The sequence below is a fragment of the Ovis aries genome, chromosome 11 (genome assembly GCF_016772045.2).
Source record: "Ovis aries strain OAR_USU_Benz2616 breed Rambouillet chromosome 11, ARS-UI_Ramb_v3.0, whole genome shotgun sequence".
Lineage (NCBI taxonomy): Eukaryota > Metazoa > Chordata > Mammalia > Artiodactyla > Bovidae > Ovis > Ovis aries.
Window position 1 is genome coordinate 39737756 of NC_056064.1, and position 22163 is coordinate 39759918.

Below are 22163 nucleotides of genomic sequence, written 5' to 3' on the forward strand. Positions count from 1 at the left end.
CTCCAGTCTGACAGGACGTGGGGGAGGGGAACCTGCCGCGTCTTTCTGGCTCTGGGGTGGGCACCTGCCCCCTCCCCCCGCCCGCCGCAGTGTTCTGGGGAGCGGCGGGCACGCCAGATGGCGTGGCTGAGAATGCGGCGACGTTGCCGGGAGGTGAGGGCTGGCACGGGTGATATGCGGCTGCGTGCCTTGTGGTGCCACCGGGGAGGGGGCGGGGGAGGACCAGTGAGGTGTAGCCCCCATCCTCCGTGCTGACCTCCTGTCCTGACCTCCAGCTCACCACTAGGATTTTCTTTGACTTCCTTTGCCTGCACCCTGGGCTCCCATGTGCTGGGCCCAGGCCCCATCCAAAGATAGGTGGGCACCTGCCCATAGCACCAGGCCTGATCTGAAAGTCCTGAGTCGGACCCTTGCTGCACATCTCCCTAATCTGGGACAGAGGGCCATGAGGAGACCCACTAGCCCTCCTGCAAAGCCAGCCCCCGCAGGATTGTTCCCTTGCTCCAAAAGTACAATGACCTGTGCCCCATAACCTTTGCCTTCTGGCTTCTGGGCCCTTCCCTAATGGGCTCTAGTCTCTGAGTCTCTTTTTTCTTCAAATTCATTCTCATTCCTCACCAAGAGCGGTCCTGCTTGGACACCTCCTCCTGGGTGTCTTCCTGGATCTCCTCCTGGCAACTTCAGTACTTACCACCCACTGTTAGGACAAACCATTCACCTATGTGTCCTTGACTTGACAGTGGTGGCTACTTACCTTATATCTCAGTAGTCTGGGGCTTCACACAGGTTGTATAGAGTTGGTGTTCAATAAATGCTCCCTGTGTTAATGCCTAACTGACTTAGAGGGTTTGGGGTACTGGAGCCTTTCTCCAGAGAATCTCCTAAAGCAGTTAAGTTCTAAGGTCTCAGGTCAAGCCTGGAGCCCTCAAACCCCTCCTCCTGCCTTCTGCACAAATTTCAGTCTGGGGAGGAGGACTTGGGATGGGGGGTTGGGTCACAGGTTTTCCTTTGAGTGGCTCTCAGAGAGGGGGTTCCGTGCATGGAGGATGAGTCTGGGGGTGCTGGGCCCCCATTCCCTGGGCACGAAGCTCAGACTCAGGCCACATGAGGTCCCTCACTGCCTCCGCCTCCTGGGGGATTCCTGCCCAGCAGCAGATCCCCTTCTTGGGCCTCATATCTCTCAGCAGGCTCAGAGCCCCTCTCCTACCCCTTGTCATACCCCACACCTTCCTTGCATGGGGTAAAGGCAGCTTGCCACAGGGACGGGAGATGAGGTCCCAGGACGCTGCAGAGTTGTCCAACTCCCACTGCCGTTTCTTCTTTGCTGATGCTACTCTCCAAAGCCACCTCCACTACCTCAACCCTCTTCTGTGGGTCTGGCTCAGCCTCTCCTCCCTGGAAATTTCTGACTTCCCACAGGCCCTTGCTCCTCTAGCTTCCTCAGAAGGACTAGGGGTGTTCATCCTGCCCATTCTATGGAAAAGTCAAATCTGAATGTAGTATTCCCCTTGTCGGGCACCTTCAGTGGCTCCCCATCACCCCTAGGATCAGGCCTTGCTTCTTAGGGACTACTGGATCTGGACTACTACGCCACTACTGCTGTGGTGTTCTCTGTGTACGTTTGTCCCTGCCTTGAACTCTGCGCCTCAGCCACTCTAAGCTCCTCCAGCTTTCACCAGCCTCCTGCCTGTGAGCTTGCTCAGGCTGTCCCCTCTGCCTGGAGCACCCTCCACGTTCTTCACCTTTTAAGCCTAAGCATCACCTCCTCCAGGAAGCCTCTCTGGGTTAGATGCCCTCCTCTGACTCCCCTAATGCCTTTTGCACACCTCTAGGGAGGCACGGGCTTCCCTGGTGGCTCAGCAGTAAAGAATGTGCCTGCCAATGCAGGAGACACAGGTTCGATCCCTGGGTCGGGAAGATCCACTGGAGAAGGAAATGGAAACCCACTTCAGTATTCTTGCCTGGAAAATCCCATGGACAGAGGAGCCTGGTGGGCTACAGTCCTTGGGATGGTAAAGAGTCAGACACAACTCAGCAACTAAATGATGATGACAGGGAGGTACAGGCCATGACCTTTGCCGCACAGGTCTCTCTCACCCGGTAGGCAGTAAGTAGGTAAAGGGCCTAACAGCCATGATATCCTCAATAAGTGTTTGTGGCAACAAAGGCCTGTCCCCTCGTTGCCCAGAAACTGAATGCTGGAGCCAGGGCAGGACACCGGCCTGTGGGAAGCTCCTCTTCCATTCCCCTCAGTCTCCCCCCAACCCCAGTACTGACATAGAACTTCAGCCTTCCCCTCTGTAAAATGGGCGTGATCATAACAATAAGATGCCTGCTGAGCATCAAATGAACAAATAGGTGTGGAAGTGCTGCCTCATCCAGCACTGCCCCATCCAGGTATGGCTGGTTTGGCCTCAAGCTCCCGATCAACTGTATTTAAGAAAAAACCCAAAACTTTGTTCCTGAAGTTCTGTTCATCAGCACATCTTTGTTCTGCTTTTCTTGTCACTTTTCCAAGTGAGCAGTTGGGATGTCCTGCCCCTGCCCCTGCCCCTCCACGGGTCCGGCCCGCAGAGGAAGGCAATCAGACGAAGAGGGAGCTCAAGGTAGGCAAAAGAGCACCAGACTTAGCAGGGTCTCAACCTTGATCAAATCACGTAGCCCTCTGCTTCATCTGTAAAATGGGAATAGTGCCACGTGTCCACCTGCTGCCTCTCTCAGCACTGATGGGGGGACAAAAAGATAGCACTCGGGGTGGTTAACTCCTGAATGATGGTGGGTGGGCACCCAACGGGGCAGTGCGGGGTGGTGGGAAGAGCCCAGGACAGTGTGCGTGCCAGGCTTTCTGACATGCCCATGACTTGGGCATGTCCTGATTTCCTCCCCTGGAAATCAGAACCACCCGGGAGCTGGGCTGGGGACTCGTGGGAGCCTGGCACTGGAAAGTTCTCAGATGCCTGAGCCCCTATGGGTGCATGGTGGCACCTGAGGCTGGCAGTGGGCACAGATGACCCACAGCTGCAGAGGTGGGTGGCCACTGCCTCAAAAAGCCATGCATGGAGGGTGCACCTAGAGGGCAGGGCCAGCAGGGCAGGAGGTCATAATTTAACCTCCTGGTTTAGACCCTGGGAAACTGGAGCCCAGGACAGTGTGAGTGAGACTTAGCTGTTACTTCCTTAGTTCAGTACCCTGAAGGGTCAGGGGGCATGAGGAAAGAAGGGAACAGCTGAGGGGTAGGAGCCTCGTGGCCCAATGCCCCACCTTACAGATAAAAAAACCCCACATCACAGAGAGGGGACGCAACCTGCCTGGTGTCACACAAGTGGTGACAGAGCTGGGACTAGAAATGAGGACCTGATTACCTCCTGTGGGTCCTCCTGTCCCTCAGGCTTCAGCGCTCTCTGTAATAATGAAATATTTCATAATCCATAATAATGAAAAGACAGCGGTAGAGTTATCGGTGCTGGGCCCTGGCTTCACTCACATACAATCTTATTTCATTCTCACCATGACCTCAGATGTGGGATGACTGTTAACTCCACTTGAAGACAAGACGCTGAAGCACAGAGAGGTTAAGGTTAAGGCTGCTGTGCCAAAGTCACATAGCTAGTAAGTGGCAGAGCCTGGATTTGAACCAAGCTCTGCCTGAGTCCAGCCTTGCTCACTTTTACATACGGTGTTCCTTTCTCTGAAACCCAGGTTATCTCTACCCGGTGGGACCAACCAGTGGGCTTTCCAGGTGGCACTAGTGGTAAAGAACCCGCCTGCCAGTGCAGGAGACATGAGACGAGATCCCCTGGAGGAGGACACGGAAACCCACTCCAGTATCCTTGCCTGGAGAATCCCATGGACAGAGGAGCCTGGATGGGTACAGTTCATAGGGTCGCAGCAAAGAGTCAGGCACGACGGAAGTGGCTTAGCACGTGGAACCAGTAGACTCTACAGTAGAGAGGGAAAGGAGGGTGCCCTTGGAAGATATAGTGCCAAGAGTTTGCCTTTTGTCCAGGACCCCACATAATGGGAGCCAGTGTCCCTGCCTGGGTCTCTGCAGTTCTATTCATGGGTAGGTGGTGGTGGTGGTGGGGGGGGGGGTGTTCCTCTGAACAGTGAAAGGTGCAGTCACATCAAACATGGGGTTTATACATCCAGTATCCCTGTTCCTTCAGCTCCTTTAGGAGGTGCCCTCCTCACTTTTGCCGGTTTGGTGAGATGCTTCCTTCACCAGGAAGTCCTCCCTGATGCCCCCTGGGAAAATGTCGTTCTTTCCTCTGGCCTTGGCTCCAACTTGAGCACTGGGGATGGACGGACCAACTGGAACCCCGGGTTTACAGCTTGGTCACTAGCCACCTGCCAGGTCGTTCTGTTTCTCCCTCTGTAAAATGGGAATAAGGAGCCCCGCCGCACAGAATCTTTGTGAGGACTGGAAGCCAAGCGGTGTCTTATGAGGAAGCTCCGGGCACTCCTCCTGCTTGTCCTTCTCACTCCAGCTTTCTCCCGGATCTCTCCTCATCACCCCCTCCGCGCGCCCGGCAGAGGACCTGGCGCGCCCCGGCCGCCGGTTCCCGGCTCGCAGCCTGCCCTACCGCCGCTGGGCTCCCTCGGCACGCGCCCCGAGCCCCGTGGGGCCGCGTCGCCTCCCGGGAGGCCTCGGCACGTGCCCTCTCGCCTCGAGCCCGGCTCCGGCCGCCAGTCGTCTCCGGGAAAGGGGTCAGACGGGCAGCTGGGAGGTGGGGTGGGCGGAGGCGGCAGCGGGCGGCTGCGGGAAGAGGACGCTGCCCCTTTAAGGTGCCACCGCCGCGTGGCAGGGAAACAGCTTGTGCCAGCCCCATTCCGCCCGGCTCCGCTCGCAACAAGAAACACAATGCATAACAATCAGGCGCGCGCTTGGAGCTGTGCCACGCGGCGGGGGCGGGCGGGGCCGCGGGCGGGCCGGGGGGCGCCCAGGTCGCGACCCTCGACCGGCGTCCGGTGGCCGCGGGCGGGCCGGAACCCTGCGCTGCCCCGCGCGGCCGCTCCGCGCCCCGAGAGGTGGCCCAGCGCCCCGGCGTCCCCCCGCCTCGCCCCGCTCGCCTCCCTCTCCCTCCCCGCCTTCGCGCTCCCTACAAAGTTCATTCCCACTAACTCTTTTCCAGGCCACTTCCCCCTCACATCTGACAATCCGGGGCCCCTCATTCTCCCAGTAATCACTCCACTGCACTAATTGCACATGCAAATATGCAAATGCGTATTAATTAATTACTATACTAATTAGTTCTGTGGTATTTGCGAGTAATAAATCATTGGATGGGAGCGAGGAAGCTGGAGACCTGGCCCATTTTCATTCTGCATAAAATTTTAATGGTCTCTCTGGCTGATCCGGGACGGCAGCGCGAGGAGAGGCTCTTAAAGGGCCAGTGGCGGCGAGAAGGGGCACAGGGCACGGAGCGCGGGGCAACCCTGGCCCAGGGCACTTTCGCAGGTGCAGCCCTGCGCCCTGCAGAGGCGGTCTCCGGCACCGGGCTGGCTTTTCTCCTCCCCTCCCGGCTAAGGGTACTCCTGGGTGCTTTCTAAGGAGACAATCTGGGCGAGGAGGAGGAGGAGGAGGAGGAGGAGGAGGCTGAGCTTGGCTGCTTTAAGAAAGGAAAGAGGGCAAGGAGCTGTGAGAGGCCAATGCCAAGGCCTTTGGGGCCCCAGGAAAACAGAAATGAAGACTCTGTCTCCAGGATGGCTGAGTAAACTAAGGCACCAGGAAGGCCAAGCTAAGCTCTCACCCCAGCGGATCCCCAGGGGCAGAAAGCCTCTAGGATGTCTTGGGTGCCCTAATCTTGTTTTGTCCTGTCTCTGATGGGGGCCACCAAGGCTGGGGGTACCTCCAACTTTTCCTTTCCACATGATCAAGCTGCTGCCCCGCCCCCATGGGCACCAGCTGGCACCCTGGCAGAGCAGTCCTAGGCTTGAGTGGGCCCCTGGGACTCTTCTTTTTTTCTGGGAGGTAGTCAGGACCTCAGCACAGGAAGGGGGCTGGCAGCTTCATAGGAGCATTGACTCAGGGAGGCAGACGGTTGTGCCTCCTGACTGAGCCCAAGCCAGGGTCTAGGGGGAGGTCAGAGGTGGGAACATTGAGGAAGTGGAGGCTTCGGGCCTGTCCTGAGCCAGGATCCCCAATACCAGAGTCTCTAGTCCAGTTCTACCCACCCTCCAACCTTCTGCATCGGCATGCCCCTAGTGGGGCAAGGCTTAAAGAGAATCAGTGCTCTAGTGGGGCCCGTAATAGTGACAGCAGCTCACCATACTGTTAATTCGGGGGAACATTTATTCAGCTGGAGACCTGTTCTGAGAATTCTAGGTGGCTCACAACGCCCTAGTGACGTAGACGTAGGCCCTTTCATGGATGGAGAAACACAAACTCAGGCACAAGACAGTTAAGCAATCTGCCCAAGGTCACTCAGCTTCGAGGAGTGGAGTGGGATTTGACAGCCAGGTTCTTTTTGCCACCCTTTGCCACCTCTCTCTCCACCATCATGTCCTCAGCACCTGCAGAGAGCCAGGCCCTGTGGTAAGGATAAGAACTTCATGGGTGGTGTCTCATGCAACCCAAGAGGGAGGGACTGGGATTCTCCCCAATCTAGAGCTGGGGAACCCAAGGCTCAGAGAGGGTGACTAAGTTGCTCTGGGTACACAGGGAGGATGTAGTCAGCCAGGCTCACACTGCGGGCCGTGAGCCACGGAGGCCAGCAGGTCTCTGGGGGTGGGGCAGGAAAGGGCCTGACAGCTACTAGAACAAGAGAAGAAATGGAAGGGATTTCAGTTAGACAGACTGTGGGGACAACTTGCTTTTTTAAAAAATATAATTTTATTTATTTTAATTAGAGGCTAATTACTTTACAATATTGTATTGGTTTTGCTGTACATCAATATGAATCCGCCACTGGTGTACACGTGTTCCCCATCCTGAACCCCTTCCCACCTCCCTCCCCATTCCATCTCTCTGAGTCATCCCAGTGCACCAGCCCCGAGCATCCTGCGACATGCATCGGACTGGCGATTCATTTCAACAACTTGGTTTTTGAGAGGTGTGGGCTCCAGGAGTAGGGTGGGGTAGAAGCTCTTCCTTCAGGAAAGGCCATGGCTACCTGAGTCAGGAGGAGGTGGGGATAGAGGAGTGTGAGGGAACAGAAAGGCCCAGAATGAGAGAGCCCAGTCAGAACCATAGAAGTCAGAAATCCTGGTTAGTTTTCTTAATTTTGTCCCCAGACAGCCTATCTGCCCCAACCCCTGGAAACCTCCCGAGCACCCCCACCCCAAGATTTGCTATTTGTGGGGAGCTAGGAGATCCAATCTCTGCTCTCTTCTCAGCAGAGGGATGAGAAAGCTAACACTGTTACATGACTGTTAGCACCTACTATGTGCCAGGAACTTTGTATGCCTCTGATTTTCACTACAGTTGTGTAATTATTATCCCTATTTTATAAATGGAGACACTGAGGAAGGAAAGAGAAGCTCTTTGCCCAAGGTCACACAGCTAGTAGGTGGGAGACGGGGATTCGAACTCCCAATCTGATGTGCTTTACTACACAATTCCCCATTTCCAGCTGAGCTCCTTGTATCTACAGGGGCATGGCCGGATTGACCCTTTTGCCTAGCAGAGTCAGTAGCAGAATACAGTAGCAGCAGGCATTTCACCTGGAACTTGCAGATAAAAAGAACATGCCTCCTGTCTGCCATTTACAAGATCCCCCACCCCTGACCCCGTGTGGATTTTCATGGTGCCTTTTATATGCTAGTGGAAATTGAGCAAAGTGTATATTCTAAAGCCCCAGATCCCTCCTCTCATTATCCTGGGACTGAGTGTGTGTGGGCATCTCCCCAGAACAGGGAGCTCTCCCAGCATTCCTTCTCCCCGCCCCCCACCATTTCCCGCCTTGAGAGAACAGCAGGGTCAGTGAGTCTGTTAGCATCTGTCAGGGAGACCACCCTGATTTGGGAACTGAGATTCCAGTGCACTCAGGGATGAGTCCAGGGTCCCTTCACCTCCCAGTTGCTCAGGGAACTTCTCTAGGGGATAGGGACACTGCATCTCCCCAAGAACTAAGAAACTTTTGACACCTACCCTCTGGAACATGCAGTCGTGGGTTGGGGGTTAGAGGGTATTGGAATGGCCTTTGGGCTACAGAAAAATCCCCCTCCCCTCTCCACTCCACTGAAGCCCAGAGAAGCTGGGGTTTCATCGGGGTTTTCCCCACACATGCCCAGGTCCTGGGAGATTGGGGGCAAGTTAGGGAGTTGGGGGAAGGAGGCAGGAGGGGCAGGCTGGCGGCTCTGAGCTTCTCCATGCAGCCCTCGGGGCCGGGTGCCTGGGCAGGAGGGGGGGCAGAGCAGCTGCTGGCGATTTATTAAGCAGTCACGGAAAAATTGGTTTATAAATTAACAGCTGTTTTAACTTTAGGGCCTCTTCTTCAGGGAATGGAAGCAGCCGACTGGACCGGGATTGGAGTGTGTGTGAGGCTGGTGGAGGGGGTGGGAGGCGGCAGGCTCCGGCAGCTGGCGTTCTTTGGGGGCAGCCTCAGCTGGCACCTCGGGGGGCACCAGGCAGTGGCCAGAGCAGGGGGTCTCCAGGTGCCCGGGCCGAGGCTGCCCCCGCTGTGGGCTGTCGGCTTGCTCATTCTTCTCATCAGCATCCCACCTGGGGGCGCCAGAGGGCACAGATACCGCTGTACTCATATCTGCCACCAGAGGGCAGCCTCCACACATTGATCTTTGCTTCCCACCCAGATCTGTCCAACCTGGGCTGAGAGAGAAACTGGGACCAATGTTGAGCAAGACAGAAGCCCAGTTCAGTGCATGTAAGAGTTCTACTCGCCCATCCTGAATGTATTAAAGAGCAGTAAGAGTGGGAATGCTGGAGTCAGATGGTCTGCCTTTGAACCCAGGCTGTGGGCAGAAGCTCTGAGCCTCATTTCCCTCATCCGTAAAATGGAGCGAATCTCCTGAGGATTAAATGAGCTAATGCATATAACAGGTCTAGCCCAGTGTCCACTACAGAGTAGTGCTTTCTATATGCCATGCGTTGCCAGTTTTATGACTTATGTGTTTATCTATTGATTCACTCCTCAAGCCATTGCCTCTACAGCATTTGTGCTGCTATATTCTGGGCATTATAGCAGGAAGGTGATGATGCAAAGACGGATAGTGGGTAGGACATGTCTCCAAATAGTGTGCTAAGAGTTAAGATACACCCAGTGAAGGGGGGAGGGGAGATTGACTTGGATAGGCCAAAAGAGAACATTTGAGGGTGATGAAAATGTTCTGTATCTATGTTGCTAGTGGTCATGTGTTGAATAAAATTTTAAAAAACTCATAGAAATGTATTTTTAATTTACATTTTACTGATCCATTCTATAGTATATAAACTGTAATTCAATAGTTTTTTTAAAAAGCACTCAATGTGAATTTATTGAATGGGCCAAGGGTTGGATGATGGATGAATGAATGAGTGTGTCAGTGAATGCTCAGATGATTGCCACCTGTCTTGGTGTCACCAGTGTCCCTACTGCGAGTGCCCTTGCTCTATCCTCTCGGTGTCCAGGGGTTTTCTCAGAGGCGGGTCTTGGAGTCCCCAACATCCTCTTCCCCCTCCCCATTACCAGCAGTGGCAGGGAAAGATGCCCCAGTGTGCCCTGCTAACGCTCCCTGGCTTCTCTAAGATTGCTTCCCAGGACTTCGGGGGACCTCCTTTCCAGCTGCCACATGTCAACCCAGCCAGCTAAACTCAATTCCGTGGTGCCAAGGTCAGGAGTGTGATGTCCAGCCACCGACCCGCAATGCCAACAGCTCGGCAGCCCAAACCCTGGTCAACCCTGCCACCTGCTGGCCATTTCCGGAACTGCATCCATAGCGCTCTTGAGAAAGTGTTAGTCGCTCAATTGTGTCCTACTCTTTGCGACCCCACGGACTGTATCCGGCCAGGCTGCTCTGTCCATGGGGATTCTCCAGGCAAGAATACTGGAGTGGGTAGCCATTCCCTTCTGCAGGGGATCTTCCTGACCCAGGGATTGAACCCGGGTCTCCTGCGTTGCAGGCAGACTCTCTACCATCTGAGCCATCAGAGAAACCCTCTAGAGAAGCTGGAACCTTTACTGAATACTGACCAGGAGCCCTGCATTGGGCTGGGGACTGTATTAATTTTATATTTTTGAATCGTCACAGGTACCATGTGAGGTAGGTTTGGGGGCAGGAGGAAACAGGCATAGTGAGGCTAAGACATTTATTGTCTAAAATCACACAGTACCCAGGTCTGTCCAATTCCGCAGTTTATGTTCTGTCCACGAGACTGTATCTTGCCTGGGAGAAGGGAGGGAATATTCACGATTGGCCACTCTCCCTACCTCCCCAGAAGACAGCAAAGGCTTCAGGCTTCCAGAGAAGATGAATGTAGTGCCTTCTGTATGCCGGGCGCTGTGGCAGGCAACAGGCAATGATGTGAGAGAAATGGTGAGCTCAAAATAGTGTGATCAGACCTGCTCTGTACATTAACAGACACCCTATGACAAGCTTTTTTGGTTAGTCCAAGCAGAAAGACCCATTGTTTAATTGGAGTTAAGTCAAACAAGGTCTTGAATTTGTTCCTTGGACCCAACTGCCTGTGCTTCTAACTCAAGAATAATAACCAAGGAGTGGCACGTTATTTTTACATCTTATTTGCATATGATTAATTCTAAGAGAGAATGGAGGTCACCCTGGCCCCTAGCTTCTCAGCTGCTCTGGGATATGCCTGACCCTGGCCACCTCTCCCAGCCCCAGCTGGACTCCCCCATCCTCACAACACCCTCCCCACTCCTTGCCCCTGCCCACACTTCCCTCAGCCCCCAGAAGTCCCTGTCCCTTCCTCCTCTGTCACCCACGCAGCCCCAGCCACCTGGCCGCCCACCTGAAAAACTTTTCCCCAAGTTCTTGAGAAGTCGCGTAGGATCCAGGAGAGAAAAATCAAAGTAATAAAACCTCATTTAATTCCTAACGGAGGGCAGAGCTGTGAGCTGCAATTATCTTAATGCGGAGCTATTTTTACTCTCTCCATCTCTGTCTCCTGCCTCTCTCTGTCGTGAGGCTTCCTCTCTCTCCCTTTGTCTCTCCATCTCTCACATGTGTTTTCTCGCTCTTTCTTTTCCACACTTCCTACCTCCCCCTCCTCTCTCTCTCTCACCTCCTGTCTCTGCCTTCCTTCCTTCTCCTTTCTGTCTGTTCCTTGTGCCTGTACCCCTGTGAGCCAAGTTCCCCCATCCCGCTTGACCCCAGGGTTTAGCAGCCAGAGCTGTAGGTGCCTGGGTAAAGGTTGGAAGAAACAGCAAAGACCCCCTCTTTCAGGGTTACCCAGGAGAGGAGAGTCTCCCTTCCAGCTGCCCCAGCCTGGGTCTAGGGAACTTTTCCTGATTCAGGGCCACCCAGAACTCCAATCCTTTCGGCAGAACCTCTGTCAACAGGCCCTCCCTGGCCAAAGGAGCCTCATCAACCGTGATCCCAAAGGCCCTCTCAGCTCCAATGGGCCCTGAGGTTCCCCTGGGAGTGATGACTCCCTCTCCTTGTCCCCTCATTAACTGTCCAGCTGTCTTCTGTCCCCCTCACCCTACACTGGACCTTCCTACCTGCCTAGCACTGGAAACCACAGACCTCTCAGCCTTCTCTCGGCCTAGTGGCCACACAGGCTACTGCCTGGGCCGTGCCTTTCCTGTGCCCCTTCTGACCCTTGTGACCTCCTCATTTGCCTCCCAGGGCACTGCCAAATTGGTGTTTACTACCTCCCACCACAACCCTCTGACAGAGGGGTCTGGGCCAAGCCAGGGACTGCCAGGGAGGCAACACCCCAGGGCCAGGGACCTGGCATCTGGCTGTTTCCCCACAAGCATAGAAGTCAACAAACACAGCAGGACTTGGGCCAGGCCTGAGGGTGGGGGAGCAGTGCGCCCCGTGGCCAGGCCTCCCAGCACCCATGGGCAAAGCTCTGTGTTCCCGTTCCCTCGCCTCATCCCCAGGGTAGGCGCTGACTCTGGGGTGTTGCGCCGTGCCCCTGACCCTACTTTCACAAGACTCCACTGGCCTTTTGCTTCCTTCTCGCTCTGCCAAGGGCCCAGCATGCTTGGCCTGGGAGTGTAAAAGTTGCTGGCTGGGGGAGGGGGGCTCCTGATTGTTCCAGGCCTAAGTGTGACCAGGAGAGGAGAGAGCCAAGGCAAACAGAGTCCCAGGAAGACACACACGTACAAGTCTACACACACACCCCCGCTCAGAGCGGCATTCAGACCCTCGCCCCCAGGCCCAAAGAAGAGGGAAACACTGGTTCCTGCAAAGGCATCCAGCACCAGACGATAAACAAACAGGGACACTCCAAACGACAGGGCCATCTCCTCCCCTTCCCCCCTTCAGAGCACACGCAAACACCTCTGCAGAGAGAGAGGCTCACACCTCCGAAATGAGCACACACACCTCTCCCCCTTGCTTTATTCCTGCGCCAAACTCACACGTGATGGCACGTGTACACCCCAACTCCCCCAACTCTATCCCCCTGAGCTGGCTCTGTCTCCCCCACATCATATCTGGGGAGAACAGGCAGGAGACACGTGGATCCAGGGTACCTCACAGCATGGACACATTCCCCTGCCCCCACGAGAGCCCTCCCAGGATCACAACCTTACCCCCCTCTACTCTTCAGGCTGGACCTGTGCAGAGGGTACTCCCACCCCCCTTGCGAGCTGGCACAGCCTGCCCATCACCTTGACAGCCTCTGACATCCTCCCCCACTCTGCCCCCTCCCCCGTGCACACACGGTCTTCCCACACCCTGCCACTCACACCTGCATCCTTGACACTCTGACACACTTACTCACATAGACTCTCTCACCACACGGACCCCCCCCCCCACACACACACACACACTCCCCAGCTTTAGGCACCACAGGGCCCCTGGCACTCACTTTCACACACTCCCTGCCATGATGACTGACATGTGTCCTCCCACGCACACCCCGCTCCTTCACGCTCACTCGCTTTTTAGGACACCCCCCTTCACAGCGTGACACGCTGGTGCTATTCTCTCCACGACCTCACAGCCTCCCCATGAAACTCCAAGCACCCAGGCCAGGAAGGGGTTAAAGCCAGAGTCCCAGGTCCCCGCGGCCCCTCTCCCCTCGGGCTCCCCCCATTATCCTCCCTGCTGGACTCCATCAATAATGCAGCTTCAAGTTCTGGGGAGTCGGCAGGGGGCCCCCAGGCCGCTCCCGCGGTCCTGGCTCGCACTCCCCGCCCTCCTCCCGGCCGAGAACACGCTCCTCGGCGCTCATTGGCCACTGTCTCCTGAGCCCTCCCACCAAGCGCCCGGGCGCCAGTCCCAGGCCGAGGGGACGGGCTGGGGACCCCAAGGCTGGGGCCGGAGGGCGAGACCCGGAGAGACGGAGCGAGGCAGAGACGGAGGGAGACTCGCGGAGAGGGAGCAAGGGAGATAGAGGAAGGTTGGAGAGGCGCAGAGAGAGCGAGGGAAGGAGGGACAGAGACCAGCCCCGCGAGCCCGAGGCGCGGGCGCCGGGGGACCGAGGCTCCCAGGAGCCCCAGAGCCGCGAGCCGGCGGCCGCCCCCCACCCCCGCGCGCCCTCCCCTCGCCGGCGCGGTATCTTTATCTGTGCGTGCACAGCCCTCCAGCTCCTCTCTGCCACACTCAACCCGCTGCCGCCGCGGCGCCCGGAGCAGCGCCGGGGAGTGGAGCCGGGATCGCAGCCCGAGACCCCACGACGCGCGCCCCGCCCGCCATGGACCCCAAAGACCGCAAGAAGATCCAGTTCTCCGTGCCCGCGCCCCCCAGCCAGCTCGACCCCCGCCAGGTGGAGATGGTAAGGGGGCTGCGCCCCACCCCTGGCAGCGCCCCCCTACCCTAACCCCCTCTCCCCGACTCCTCTGCGCTCCGGGATCGGAACTGGCCTGGGAGACGCGGGCCCCCGGCCCGCCTCTGACGGCGCGAGGGCGCGGGGCAGCGCGTGAAGTTCGCCGGAGACTCCTGTAACTTTTTCCCGGGGCCTCGCACCTGATCCCGGGGCTGGGGAATCCCTGGCGGCCCTGGAGGGGGAGGACTGTCCTCTGGACCCTGCAGTGTCCTCCTTCCCTGGGGTCCCCCGGGGACCACTGGTGTGGCAAACATGGCCCCCTGACCCGTTACACAGAGCGGGCCTGCGCCCGCCTGCCGCGCGCTCTGGCCATCTCTCTAGTCCCACCCTGCACACCTGGGCTGGGATCACCCGAGCTTTGTCCTGACCTCTAGATAAAGCCACAACATAGGCGGGGCGGGGGGTGCGGGTGGAGAGGGAAATGATGACCAGTCATCCCAGAAGCCAGAAGTCCTCACACAGACATCTGAGTCCTCTGGACAGCCTTCCTGGGCACTGGGTACCAGAGGCCTCCAAAGGTGGGCATGAGATGTGGGGCGTGATGGGGAAAGAGACATGAGTTTTTTGCGGGCGCCTCCCCTCTTCCACTTAGCCATTCACTTGTTGCTGTTGTTGAGAAGCAGCTGGCACCCAACAGAGCAGTGGATGGGGGGCAAGGGCATGCCGTGTTGCAGAGAGACCGCGTGGAGAGGGGGTGGGCCTGGGCTACCGGTTTGATCCCCAGCCCAAGCAGCTTTTGATCTGGAGGGCAGTGTTGGGAGATTGGCAGGGGGAGGTGGCAGTTTCAGTTTAATTCACCTGGTTCTCTTTGTGCATTTCCCTGGAGCTCAAAGAGGACCTAATTAACTGACTGTTGATCTGATTGCCAAGCTAGGGGGAAGGGTGGGGGAGTTACTGGGAGTACTCAGTGCCCCCCCCCCTCCACTGTTCAGCTTGGCTCATGTACCAAGGAGGGCGACTTTGGAGGTTTTATGAGGACTGGGTGAAGAGTTCCACAGCTTGAGTGATACTGCTAGAGGGGCCCAGACCCAGGCCCCAGGCAGTCCGGGGCTCAGGCGCACACCTGAGCCTCAGAGTGAGGTTGGAGGTGCCTGCTCTTCAGGCTCAGCCTCCCTCTGCAGCTTGGTCTGGTTTCTTTGGAGCCCTTGAGGCGACCTTAGGTGGGCAGGGCCACGTGAATGCCATCTTCCACAGTCAGCATCGGGTCCTGAGGTCTGATGTCTTCATAACGGGGAGAGGGAGGGCCATGGCAGGGGACGATATGAAGGGAGGTGGATCTGGAGTAGCCATGGAGAGAGATGGGCACTGGCTGGCAGCCACTGGTGGGCTTTTCTTGCTCTTCTCTGCCTTGGCATGCTGTGTGGCTTTGAGCTCTTTGCGGAAAGTCTCTGAGCCTTGGGTTTTCACCTCAGTAAAATGAGGGGGTTCGGTGAGCTCTGGAGTCCCTTTCAGCTCTGACAGTCTTTGATTCAAAAGCTCCCTGGGGACTCCAAAGCACAGTTTGTTCCCTGCTGCCGGGGTGGGGGTGGGGAGCGGGCTGCAAGGGTCTGTCCTGCCCTCCCTTCTCCCGTCTCTGTCTCCTTAGATCCGGCGCAGGAGACCAACGCCTGCCATGCTGTTCCGGCTCTCAGAGCACTCCTCACCAGGTGGGCCCCTTCCCTGCCCCCCAGTCCTGGCCCCACCCTAACTGTGATGCCTTCTGGGGGCCCCTGCCAAAGTCCCTTGAGTAGGAGACTGAATGGAGAATGGGGGGTTAAGGTTCAGGAGCCCAACTCCACTGGGCTCATTTATTGACCAGGCACCTCCCAACACTAGGAAGGAAAGGGCCCAGAGACTGACTGAATTTGGGGGAAAATACCAATAATTCGGATTCTTTCTCTCTTCTTTTTCCTGGCTCGGTCACCGGTGGCCTCCCTCAGAGGAGGAGGCCTCACCCCACCAGGTGAGTTTCCAGGGGCAGCTGGAAGGAGGGCCGCCAGGCCCTTTGTGATGGGATGGAGGGGATTACTTCCCAGCTAGCTCACGGTGCCACCCAGGAAGACATTAGCATATCAACTGGCACCTTGGTGAGAACGCCTGGTGCCAGGATGCAGATCTCCACCCCTTGTCTTTGCTCTGCTCAGACTCAGGCTGGGCCTCCAGAATCCAGGGTCCCAGCCTGGCTCAGGCTATGGTGCCACCAGGCGGCCTCAGCCTGGGTGGGAGCAGCGCTGGACCTAGAGCCAAGGCTGGACCAGTCAACGCAGCTGCCCTGGGCAGCTGGCGGGGTCGGGGGGAATGGAGTGGAGGGAGGGTTACAGGAAGGGTCTCTGTGAGCCCATTTAACCTGGCACTTCCCCGGCAGAGAGCCTCAGGAGAGGGGCATCACCTCAAGTCGAAGAGACCCAATCCCTGTGCCTACACACCCCCCTCGCTGAAAGGTACTCCCCCAACCCATGGTCTGCCTGTCCCCTTGACCCCTGGAACTGGGCTGACATTGGGTGTGCAGGGTGGGGTGGGGGGAGCACTGAGCTTTTGTTGATGGGGAGGGATTGTCCTGTGCACCCACCCCAACCCCTACTAGAGACCAATTCTTTCTTAATGTGGCCTTGGAAAAACAAGGCGCCCCGAGGCTGAAAAGGGTGGTGTGGGTCTGAAAATCAGGTTTCGGGGTTGAAAGAAAAGAGGTACGCAACAAGTAGGCCTCGAGATAGAGACTCAGCTCTCTGCCACCTTTGCAAGCATGCGCTGAACCACCTCCACCGCCTCCCCGCTCCTAGGGCACCTTCTTTGGGTCACACCCCTTGCTCTCCCTTCCCGTTCCCAGGCCTTTTGCACAGGTCTGCACACCAATGCTTCTTCTGTTCCTGCTTTTCCTTTCAATCCCCAAAGGCAGGTCATTCCTATAGCACTCTCTTATGGAGCACCCAGTGTATGCCAGGCCCCCCTGGTGGGGGTGGAATAAGGGTAAGATCTAGCCTCAGCCCTGCTGGGGCCCTTCACCTCAAAGCATCTGGGAGAGGGGATTTGAAGGATGGATAAGAATTCAACAGGCAAGCCAGGCACGGAAGGGTATTCCAGGAAGAGGGAGGAGCAGGTGTGAGATCACAGGGGGTCTTCAGGGCTGCCTGGAGACTTGGCTTCCAGCGGAGGAGCTGAGGCAGAGACACCTGGTGGAGTAGGTGGGCCAGGTGGGGGTGTGGGGAGGGTCCCTTCCTCGCTAAGCCTTAGGATGCCTTCCCACCCCCAGCTCAGCTCCAGCTCTTCTGGCCTGGCCAGCCCCCTCCTCCCGTGGAGGGAGAGAGGGAGGCTGGAAGGATGTGCTGAGAGCTCCTTTGTTGGGTTTAGTGAGCTCCCAACCACCGGCTGAGGTCAACAGGTGCAGCTGTCAGCCTGCCTGCCTCAGTTGGGGGCAGAGAGACTGAGGAGAGGAGAGGAGAGGGGATGCGGAGACACGGCAAGTGGGCACTGGGTGTAACTTTTGGAAGGCCTTCCAACCTGTGGGGATGTGGGGAAGGCCAGCCCCTGAAGGAGGCATGAGGGAGGAGGTGCCGTCTTCTCAGGAGAGAACATGAGAAGTCTCTCTCCTCTGCACCCTGGGCTGAGTAGGGGGCAAGTGGACGTGAGAGGGAAGAACCACCCTTGGACTCTTGGTTGTGAGCAGGGTGGGGGGTGGTGGTAAAGAGAACAGACCAGGGTGCTTCCCAGGCAGCCTCCCTTGGCCAGAAATGTGCCCCCCCCCGCCCCGCCCCATGCCCACGGCCCCATTGGGCTGCGACTTGGGAGGGTCTTAGTAGGGAGAAGCAGGGCCATGGGAGGGGGCCAGGAGAGGGGCTGTGCTGGGGACCTTGGAGCTTCCAAAAGGGAGACTTGAGTTGGGGGGAGTTCAGGGTCCCAGAGCTGGAGACAGAGTGAGAAGGAGGTAGTCGGGAGGGAGAGGGGGGAAGACCCCAGAGAGCCCTGAGAGGCACGAGGCAGGCGAGGCACGCGGGAGGCTCTCACGGGGCGCTGCACAGGGCTGCACGCACCTATTGTTGTCACTGCGGCTCACGAACTGAAGAACTGAACTCTCCTCCCCCGGCTGCTTGAGCTGGCACCTCCTCTCCCTCTTCCTCCTTTCCCCAACCCTCAGAGGACCCTTCTGAACTTCCAGGGCACTGTATGTTGTGGGTTTCGCCCCTTTCTGGGCAGAGGAAAGCCCCTGGCAGGGTTGGGGGATTTGTTGGGGAAGAAGCCTAGAGTCTGCAAGGAAGGGCGGACGCCGAGTCTTGGCTTGAAGGGGGCTCTCCAAGGCCGAGCTCTTGCACTTGGCTCAAGGTGAAGATTTGCTGAGTCCCCAAGGACAGGGCAGGGCAATTTATTGCACTTTTATTGCCTGGGTAGTTTGCCCAGAGTTAGCAGGAAGCACCGGGTGGAGGTCTGGGCCAGACGGGGCAGCAGGCAGACACAATACACCCTCTGTGCCTGTCCCCGAGTTGGCAGGAGTGCCAGGCCCTGCTCCCTGTACAGGAGGTTTCCAGCCTGGATCTGCCCTCTCGGGCTTTCTGAGGGGAGGGGCTGCCTACGGATTAGGAAGCAGCTGCAGCAACCCCAGCCCCTAGCCCCTCAGCATCTGGTCTCTGGGCCTCGAGTTGAGTAGCCCTAAAATCCCACCAGCTCCTGGCCCCCTGCTGCCTCTGCCCTGGCCACGCCTCCCAGGGTCCCCTTCACCCCTCCCTTTCTCCCAGAGTCCTCCAGCCCTGGCCTTTTTCTCTGAACCCCTTCGTCCTTTCCATCTTTTGGAAACTTCTCTCCAGCTGCCCACACTGTTCCCTTCCTAGGTCCTATCCCAGCAGGCCTTGGTGGTGTTGGGGGGGTGGGTGGTGGTTGCCGCTTTCTAGGTCACTGCACAGGGAGCTGAAGCTTGGGGATGTGGGTCAAGATTGTGGGGGCCCTGTCTGAGCAGGCTGCATCCCCAGGCAAGGACGTCACTGGCTGCAGACTGTTATGTCCTCAGTCTCAGAACTGTTCCTGCCTCTTAGAGCCTGGGGCAGGGGTGTGTGGAGTAACATCTATGATGGAGCGGTGCCAGGGAGTGGGGACCAAGCCCAGTATGGGGTGGCAGGCAGGATCCGGGTGAGCAGTGAGCAGGCTGGGCACTCCCCTAGAAACTGAAAGGGACAAATGGCCCAGGGCCCGGCCCACCAGTCCAGTACCTTCTCCAGCGGCCGTAGCTGGTAGACAAGCTCCCCAGCCAAGGAATGTTAAGCTGTTGCTGTGCCCGCCTGGTCTTGTCCAGCTTGGCACCCTATGGCGTGGGGAGATGCCTGGGGCTGGCCTCTGGGGCCCAGCATCTGTGGACAGCTTAAGAGCAAAACATGATCAAGAGTCTACCCCCTGCTGCTTCTGCCCTGGTCTGGCCCCCAGCAGGCTGACCAGCAGCCTGTAGTGTTTGAACTAGACCCCTGAGGGGGTGACCTCTGCCCCAGGCCCCCAGGAAGGAGGCTGGGGGTTGGGCCGCATGCCTCTCCTGCGCCGTGGGCTGCTTCTCGGGCCTGGCTGACCTGTGCCTTCCCGGTCCGTCTGTGCCAGCTGTGCAGCGCATTGCTGAGTCTCACCTGCAGTCCATCAGCAATGTGGGTGAGAACCAGGCCTCGGAGGAGGAGGATGAGCTGGGGGAGCTGCGGGAACTGGGCTACCCGAGAGAGGAAGAGGAGGAGGAAGAGGAGGAGGATGAAGAGGAGGAGGAGGAGGACAGCCAGGCGGAAGTCCTGAAGGGCAGCAGGGGGTCTGGTAAGCGGAAGGGGCTGTGAAGCCAGAGTTTCACCAACCATGGGCTTGGGTGGGGTCCTCCTTGAGTGTCCTGGGACACCTCTCCCAGTTTACAATTTCTCCCACGTGTAAAGGGCCTTCTCACTCTTTCACCCTACAGGATGCCTCGCAGTCAGCCTTACCTGACACCTGGGCTATTCCCATCCTTGACTCTGTCCCTCTCCCTATCAGGTTTTTCCTAGTAATTCCTCTCTTCCCTAAGAATTAAGGCAAGGCTACATGAGGTTTGAGGCTAGACCCAAGAAAGGACTTCCCATCCATGGCCGTTGGGAGGTGTAAAGAGATGAGGGATAGAGGACTAAGAGTGTCCAGGGCCCCCATCGCCTACATTTCTGGATACAGGATGTGGTCTCTGCTGGGAGACACAGGACTGCTTGATAGATTTCTCCAGGAACCTGTGATTCTCTCCCTCTTTTCTAATTTCCTAGGCTGGAGGTGAGAGGGTGCCCTCTAGTGTCTGGATGGAGAATCTAGGATTCAAAAACCAACCCCAACTGCCTGGGAAGAGAGAGGCCAGTGAAGGGCCTAAGAGCTACACAGAAGGCCTCAGAGCTAGACACCCCAGATCCCAAAATCTACACAGCCGGGTCCCAAGACCCAAAGAATTCCTAGGCAGGAAGATCTCAGCCCCTCCCAGGGCTATTTTTCCCATGCCTGGCCACTTCTAACCCTCTGAATGCACACTCTTCAGCTGGAAGAGTTGAATTGACTCCCACTGACACTCCCAGAACAGGTGAAGAGGAGGTGAGAGGAGACTGTTCTCTCAGGAAAGCAGCAAGGTAGTGGGTCAAATGGCAAGATGACCAAGGAACAAATATCAGTTGCCACCAAGCCTGGAGCAGCTCCTAGGTGCTGGCACTGGGTGTTAACTATTATCTTATTTAAGGCAGTCTACAGAACTTCCCTCCTACCAGCCCCTTCGGAGAGGTAACAATGACTTATCTAGGACATGCGGTTAGTCACTGGAGGCACTGTCTTAGTCCAGTGCTCACTCCACTACACTGTGACACCCTCAGAAAGCTTAGTCTCAGCCAGCAGCTGGACTTGGCTCATGTTCTAGGACAGCCAGCTGGATACTCAGAGCTCGTGTTTTTATCCCTTCTTTCCTGTCCCCAGCTGGGCAGAAGACAACTTATGGCCAAGGTCTGGAGGGTCCCTGGGAGCGCCCGCCTCCTCTGGATGGGCCCCAGAGAGACGGAAGCTCTGAGGACCAAGTGGAAGACCCAGCATTGAATGGTGAGACTTGGGAGTTGGGGGCTGAGGAGGCAGGGCTGGGATCTTGGTGGGCATGGCCAGGCCCTAAGTCCCTCTGCTTGCTTTGCAGAACCTGGGGAGGAGCCACAGCGCCCTGCCCACCCTGAGCCTGGCACATAGGCACCCAGCCCTACATCTCCTGGAAGGAAGTGGGAGGAGGCATTGATGTTCTCCAGAAATCCATTCTGTTCACACCCGATTTTGTACCCTGCTTCTCACTTGCTAGGGCTGCGGCTTCTGACTTTTAGAAGACTAAGGCTGGTCTGTGTTTGCTTGTCTGCCCAACTTCGGCTGATGCCCAGAGTCCCTGGGCACTTGCTGCCTGATGCCTGCCCCTGCCAGTCATTCCCCCACACACCCAGCGGGAGGTGGGATGGGAGAGCTTGCATTGGGAGATCCAGTAAATGGGGGACAAAGATCCATCCTTCACAATTCTACTCCCTAGACCCTCTCCCCTGGGCATAGGAAACCCACAGGGCAGGACCCTAAGATCTGGGCAAAAGGGATACTGAGAACTTGTAAGTGCCCATAGATCTTTCTCCATTCCCTGGGCAATTCCAAGTCATCATCCCTTCACTGCCTTCTACCAGGGCCCAGAATTCAGGCCTCAGCTTTTGGTAAATCTTCCCCTTATCACCTGCTCCCCAGCCTGGGTGCCTGGAAGATGGACTGGCAGAGACTGCTTTGTCGCATTTTATGTGTGCTTTGATGCCAGGAATGTCGCCTAGTATAATAAGTCCTTAGGGGGGCACATGGTGGGGGAGCCAAGCTCTCCTTGTCCTCCAGCTGCTCTGTCCCCTTCCCCTCTTCCCTGACTCCCGGCCTGAACCTGTAATAAATCTTTGTAAATAACTGTGCTGAGACTTCTCTTTCAGGGGAAAGGAGAGGGAGGAGGTAACAGGTTTCCCTGTGTGGTGGTCATCCAAGAGTCAGGTCCTCGACCCTTAGTGTCCAGTCCTCTAACTTGGAGCCTTGACTGCAGACAAGCTCCAAACCCTCTTGGGAAAGACCTTAGGAGTTCTAGATCCCGCTAAGGATGGCTGAAAGAGGGTGGGGGAGAGGAGTCCTTCAAGAGTAAAAGAGATCCTACAAAGGACCCGTCCCCACCCCGCTCCCCACAGGCCTCCCCTGGGGAAGATCCTTTTTTCTCCATAGTGCCAGGCTTTCGTGACCCAACAAGGATGATGTCTCTGGGCTTCTTTCCAATTCCCCCTACCGT

General features: G+C 57.1%; 1 protein-coding gene across 2 annotated transcripts; it reads left to right on the forward strand.

Moving 5' to 3' along the window:
- Positions 1-13408: 13408 nt before the first annotated feature.
- Positions 13409-21797, forward strand: PPP1R1B (protein phosphatase 1 regulatory inhibitor subunit 1B). Of its 2 annotated transcripts, none has more exons than XM_004012843.5 (7): positions 13409-13849; positions 15486-15546; positions 15820-15842; positions 16245-16320; positions 19451-19651; positions 20807-20926; positions 21015-21797. In XM_004012843.5, exons 1-7 carry the CDS (start codon positions 13769-13771, stop codon positions 21062-21064), a joined length of 612 nt encoding a protein of 203 aa, XP_004012892.3. In that variant the 5' UTR covers positions 13409-13768; the 3' UTR covers positions 21065-21797. The 2 variants fall into 2 exon arrangements, with proteins under 2 accessions (XP_004012892.3, XP_014954241.2); XM_015098755.4 differs by lacking the exon at positions 13409-13849 and adding an exon at positions 14331-14418.
- The last annotated feature ends 366 nt before the right edge of the window (positions 21798-22163 follow it).